Raw genomic sequence first — 6,383 nt, 5'->3', positions numbered from 1 at the left:
TAAAATTTAAAACTAAAATAAAAAACTCAATCGGCTTACCCGCCTAATTTAGAATCCAAACTTAAATTTTTTAAACTTTTTCATATATATTTTTTATAGTTTTTGGCAACCCATTAACTCATTACAGTAAAATGGAAGAATTATAAATTTCTAAAAAATATATAGAAATATCATAAATAGGGCCCTAACGATCCCATTAGTGGTGTAGTCCCTCTACTCGGAGCTACTTTATCATATTCCAAATTCAGTAATTTCAATAAATTTTCTATGATAGTTGTCTTGGCCAAATCTAGAACTATTCTTAACGATTTTTGTAGCTATAAATCTTGTCTATAGTACCGGTTTCATGGATATAAAAGGAGATAAATATAAATATATAGAGTACCGGTTTCATGGATATAAAAGGAGATAAATATAAATATATAGAGATTAAATGTATCAATTTCGACCCCATACGCTGGGATTAGATTTTATTGAATTCTATAAGATTTAATGGTTTGTAACGGTGCGGAAGGAAATTGAATCGGCAATTTTAGTTGGTTTTATCAATTGGATTTATTTATGGGAATTAGATTGTAATTTATAGGTGCTTACCGCTGGAATAGGATTAGCTCATGGTGGATTCGCGAATCGTGTGCACTTCCTCTCCTCCCGGTATTCATCTCGATTTCTACGTTTTTTTTTTCCTTCCATCGTTTTCGCCCCCTTTTGTTTTCGTTTGAGCCTCACCGACAGACAGATCGCGGAAGACTCGCCGTTGGCAAATCCTAAATCGTAATAGGATCAATCCTCGTCCATCTCTTTGCTTGTTTGATTTGAGAGACAATTTGGTTCGGTTTTGGAGAATGGTGGTTGCGCCGCCCATGCCATTGCATTCTTTCCATCGCTCGTTTCCTTGTGATAAAATGGTATGTACATGAGCTGTTGATCTTCTTTTCTTCTCTTGAAAGATGTCTTTTTTGCACGAATCTCTTGTCCGATTTTGTGTATTGTGTTTGTTTTGATCTTGCGAGGTTCATTTTCCCCCCTCTACAGAAATCCTTTTGGTTTTGGTAAAAGAATCTGATCTTTGGTTTGGGAAAGAACATTAGGGGTTTTCTTCTGTAAAGGTATTTGCTGCATTTTGAAAATTTGAAGTCTTTTCTATCCGGATGGGGGTTCCTGGATTTGGGAATTCTGATGGTTGTCGATTTTTGGTATGATTCTGAGTTTCACCATAGCTTCTGGCAGGTAGAAAGTGATCTGAAATGTTTGATATTGTTGTAGGCGGCTCTCCGTAGGTCCTGATCAGAATGCGGAGTTGCATTGTGTTTTGACCATCAAAAGGAGAGGAAGGTTCTGTTTTTGCTTACATCGGTTTGATGTTCCTTATCATGGATAGGCAAAGAATAATAGATGGGGATGTTGTAGACTTGAGTGTGGCATGAGTTCAGTGATGCAACCACAGGAAGGAGCAAACGAAATGGGCTCTAGCTCAGGGCAGGAAAAGAATGCATTGAATAGGGAATCGGGTGGATTTGTGGGCATTAATGAGTTGTATGCTGAACAAGTTCCAAACATAACTGAGCTTCCTGTCACACATGCCCATTCAAATTCCGGGGCTTCCTTGAACAGGAGGGAAGGAGAAGAAAAGCAGAGTTTGTTGAAATTGGGAGCTGAGAAGATAAAAAAGACGCGATGTAAAAAGCCTCCAAAACCTCCCCGTCCTCCCACATCTACGCCCTTGGATGCTACTGATCTGAAGATGATTAGAGAGATATCTGAGCTTGCCATGATGAAGCGGGCAAGGATTGAGAGGATGAAAAATAAGAAGAAAAATGCCAAATCATCATCTTCTAATGGCAACCTGTGTGCCATGGTTGTTACCATTATTTTTTGCCTTCTTCTAATCTGGCAAGGTATACTTCATCGTTGATTTTCGTTGCCTTTGAATTATATCACAAGTTCTTGATAGGGGTTAAATGGTTGACAAATTACTAGCCGGCAAATTGAACCCTTATTTATCTCTAAGGCATGTTACCTTTCACTGATATGGACTATACAATCTTTTACATAGTTAATGTCATTTATTGAAGATCTATTTACTGCAACTGGCCAATTGTCTTACTTTTTTAGTCTGCCGTGATAACAATGCTGGAAGTAACTACATTTCTAGTACCCTAGTAAGCATGATGATATTTTCTTCATTTGCTTTTTACTCAATTTAGTTGCATGGTAGCATTGCTAGTACATCTAATACTTGGTCACATGAATTCCTTGCCATCCCTGTCTATTTACTACTGCTGCTACATATTAATCATAAATCCTTTCAGAAATTGCTGCAAAAAAAATATGCCTTGTATAACAGCAGGAAAAGAAAGCATAGTTGATCCTCTTGATTTATTTTGATCATATTACTGATTGTTTTCTGCAACAATCTGACAGAAAGTGACAAGTTGCATCGCGATGATACATTTGATCTGATATCTCATCTAGAACACTATTGATACTGCAAAAAAATGTAATTTTGACTTTGATTGCATAAACGTAGTATGGTAACAAATTAACATTGTGATATTAATTATTTATCAACCGCTAATCTATGAAATAAAGGGATATGCCTTTTGATAAGGTTAACCACTCATTTTTGAAAGTTCATTAGTTGAGAACCCCTCCTTGTTTTCAGGCTTCTGCACATGTCAGTCCTTATCAGATTTTTTATGGATCATGGACTTTAAGTCATCACCTCAATGTTGATCTATTGGCTACCTTTGTAGGATGACCCCTTAATGCCTGTTCAAAAAAGGCCATTTCCTGGAGAGATGGTGGAACTGTATTCATGTTTCTACCACTTAATTACTATTTAACCGACCTAATATTTTTGTTTTTTTATTATGTCATTAGATGGTTTTGTTAACTTTAAATTAGTTCCTCTAACCAATTGTCATATAGATTAGGTTTTTATGTAATCTAAAACTCTTTTCATCATATGAAGATTGCATATACCTTGAATCCAAAAGTGAAGCTAAATGAGCCTAACATTGCTTTATCAGTGTTGCATTTTTTTGCATAACTAAACTTCTATTTTTTTTCAATTTCTATTTTCTCTCCCTAAATAATCCCAGAGAGTTAGATAACTCTGGGTGATCATACTTCTAGTATTTGTAAAAGCTAGGTGCTGCAAGTGTTTTAGCTGGTTGTGTTATTATTTTGATAATATTATAACAATCCCAATCAAATGAATACTGTCTGATCTTCAACGAACATGTTTAACATTTATCAAATGTTCATACTACACTTGTGATGTTGATGCTTTTAGGTAGCTCTATTTCGCAATGCAGGGTAAGACTGCGTACAATAGTTTCTTCCCTGGAACCCGCACTGGAGGGAGCTTCGTGCATCAGACTGCCATTTTTTTTTTATCTAGTTTCAAATTGAGGCTGACAAATTATTTATTGCATGTGCTACTTAGTTTTTGTCATCTGTGCATTTAGCTTTAGCCATCTTATAATTTGATTAGCTCAAAAATTTATTACACCTTTAATGCCTTTTCTTTTGCAAACTGTGATGTGCTGGTTAACATATATAGCTCATATTCATGGCAATTAAATTCAATACCAACATACCACTTCTAAGCTCAGTTTTTATTCATGGAGTTGAATTCAGTTTTTGACATGGCTACTAATCTTTAGTTGGTCTTATTTAGCAGAGATTCTTTTTTGCATACTCTGGCGTATGTGGACTTGTTTGATTTTCAAGCATTGAGCTCCTTAGTTGCAGAAAAACTTTGGCACATAACTTTACGTAGATCATGAAACAATTTTTTGTTTGCATTCTGTTGGATGTGATGAAATCGTAACAATTGATCTCCTTGTTTCTAAATTTAAGCATCAGAGCCTGCATGATTTATTTAATTTTCTTCATTCCCTGAAGTTACGATCTAAAGTTTGAGGCTTCTCGAGACACTAATACCCCGTATGCGATGTTAATGACTGATCGAAATTCCCATTAGCTATGGACTTATTCCTCCAGTTGGTTTGCCAACATCTGATTATCCAATCATGTAGTCAGAGTTGGCAACACTCTTCATTGTGCAACTTTCATGGTTATTGCAGGAGCTTTATCATGGGGTAATTCTAACATCAACCATCATGGTTCTCCCCAATCTTCCATAAGAGTAGATGGTGGATTCATTTCTCTTCAATTCGACAAGGATGCCTCAGTAAACGGCCTCGATGTGCCCCACTCAGCATCTCCAACGTACGCAGTTTTCTAATATTGTGAAGTTGTTATATTATACAAGAAGAATTCCACTTAATGCTCAATGCCATTGAAATGTTTCTTAGAGAATGTCTTGAACTTTCTGATCATAAAAACTATTAATGGTGACAATATCTTCCTACCGAACATTAGATAAAGAAATTACATCGGTTTGTTTATCTGTGTATTACTACTCTCTAATCCTCATTTTGTCATTGCAGTAATGTAGGGCCTATAACTAACTAAGTTGAGCATTAGATGGAAAGCAGAATGGAGACCTCAATCCAATTCCTTCCAGCAATGGCAGTATAATCATTTGTGGTTCTTGTAAGAAATAGTTTGTACATCACTTCGCTCTTTGTCATTTTATCCTTTTTGGGCAGAGACTAAAGAACGGCACATATCGTCTTATGTACTCATAGCCGTGTTCTTTGTATATAGGAATTGATAACTCAAGGATGTGGAGTTGGAAATTCTTTCTTTGGGCCTTGAACTTCTTGTTTAAACTCTGGATGTCCTTGTGTTTGTGCATCTGTTTGAAAGGTTCCTTAGTTTTGATGAATATCCATAAAATCTTGGAACAGTTGTTGTTCTATTGTTTGTGCAGTTTGAGAAGAGTTGGTGGCTAAAGAAGGAACTTAGGCCATTAGTTTGAGAAGAGAGGAGAAGGCGCGAAAGGAAAGGATGGCGAAAGAAGGAACTAAAGCCATTGGCTCGAGAGGAGAGGAGATGGCAACGAAAGGGGAGGGTGGCGAAAGAAGGAACTAAGGTGGCGCTCGCAACTAAACAAGGGAGAGGTGGTGCCATTGGTCTTGTGGGAGAGGAGGAAGTAGGAAAGTTGGACTATGAAGGAAAGACGAAAGAAACAATTGGAGGTAGAAGTCATGAACCTATATATATTTTATGGACATTACTTCTGGAAGATAAAAACAACTGAACTTATAATAATCTAGTTATTATAAACACATTGGATCAATTTAAGTTAATTTAAACTGAAGTCAAGTTTAATTTACATATTTTATGGTGTAAAAATAAGTGGATTATCATTTAGATATTTTTTAAAATATTTTATAGTGAATTATTATACTATGTTTTTATAATTATACTTCTAGATCATAACAGCCATTTGGCAATTTGTGAGACCATTGGATGGTGTTTCTTCACTCCATTGAATTAAGATTTTGTTCAAACAAAAGATTTGCACTCAATTTTTTTTATATAAAATTATATAAAAAACCTCTATGTTTAAAAAACATGCACACCACCATCCCCATCACCATCACGTTCTTGATTATAATTAATAAGTCTCCTCATAGCGGTGTGATGGTAAGACATGGGATACTATCACATGAGGTCTTAAGGTTAAAATTCAACGCGTTTGAGTATACCTTCTCTTATGTCTTGTTCACCTGTACTAATGATTAGTAGTCATTCGTAATTTATTTCCTTATTGACTTAAGGACAGATTGACAAGGATATTGAGATGAATGATGAGTCAATGACCTTATCAAATTGAAGATGAATACTTGATCCAATAGAATAAAAAGAGAATATTTTTTTTTAAAAAAAAAGTGACATTTATTAAGATATTTCAGAAATATTTTTTATGTGAAAAAAAAATGATAATTATGAGCAAATGTGGGGGATGACAGAGGACTCTTGTACAATATCAAAATCCATAATTATAATTTATGGTTGTGTTGTTGACATCTAATTGTAATCCTCTATGTATAATTTTTTTAAAAAAACTCATTACTGATGTATGAAAGTCTACCCCCATGCTAAAGGTTGAAAGCAGACATTTTGGTCAAAGATGAAAATGATTTTGTACTAAATAACAGATATAAGAGGGCAGCGAAGTTATCGACAAAGCTCCTCTGATTGCTTAAATCACTCTCCAACTGCGGTAAATGAAACATTTAGATCATTGAAACCATTTATTAGTGAACTCATTAATGTTAATGTAGTTGCCCTCGTGTTAAAGGTGGATCACTTTAACTAAATTTAAGTTGGTTTGAGCTTGAATTTTGATATTTGATAATATGTGAGAGAAAAATTAAGTAGGTCAAGGGAAGATCAGATACTTGTCTCAGAAAGTACTAACTGAAGGTTAGATAATGGAAAATCCTAATCGAGATTAGGTA

General features: G+C 35.1%; 1 protein-coding gene across 2 annotated transcripts; it reads left to right on the top strand.

Annotated features, from left to right (window-relative positions):
• Nucleotides 1-600: 600 nt before the first annotated feature.
• On the top strand, nt 601-4,732 carry LOC121995579. Of its 2 annotated transcripts, none has more exons than XM_042549308.1 (4): nt 601-908; nt 1,267-1,898; nt 4,095-4,239; nt 4,461-4,732. In XM_042549308.1, the coding sequence occupies exons 2-4, from the start codon at nt 1,424-1,426 to the stop codon at nt 4,483-4,485; spliced, it is 645 nt and encodes a 214-aa protein (XP_042405242.1). In that variant the 5' UTR covers nt 601-908; nt 1,267-1,423; the 3' UTR covers nt 4,486-4,732. The 2 variants fall into 2 exon arrangements, with proteins under 2 accessions (XP_042405242.1, XP_042405241.1); XM_042549307.1 differs by lacking the exon at nt 601-908 and adding an exon at nt 962-1,196.
• Nucleotides 4,733-6,383: the final 1,651 nt, after the last annotated feature.

This window comes from Zingiber officinale, chromosome 6A, assembly GCF_018446385.1.
Source record: "Zingiber officinale cultivar Zhangliang chromosome 6A, Zo_v1.1, whole genome shotgun sequence".
Taxonomy (NCBI): domain Eukaryota; kingdom Viridiplantae; phylum Streptophyta; class Magnoliopsida; order Zingiberales; family Zingiberaceae; genus Zingiber; species Zingiber officinale.
Note: the sequence above shows the minus strand (reverse complement) of the source record. Positions and strands in the feature narration are given on the sequence as shown.

What these genes read in the sequence shown, in the direction of transcription:
- LOC121995579 (XM_042549308.1), top strand. Translation starts at nt 1,424, where the DNA reads ATGAGTTCAGTGATGCAACCACAGGAAGGAGCAAACGAAATGGGCTCT. An exon ending in CCTTCTTCTAATCTGGCAAG is followed by an intron (nt 1,899 to 4,094) that starts GTATACTTCATC and finishes TGGTTATTGCAG; the next exon opens with GAGCTTTATCATGGGGTAAT. An exon ending in CCCCACTCAGCATCTCCAAC is followed by an intron (nt 4,240 to 4,460) that starts GTACGCAGTTTT and finishes TTGTCATTGCAG; the next exon opens with TAATGTAGGGCCTATAACTA.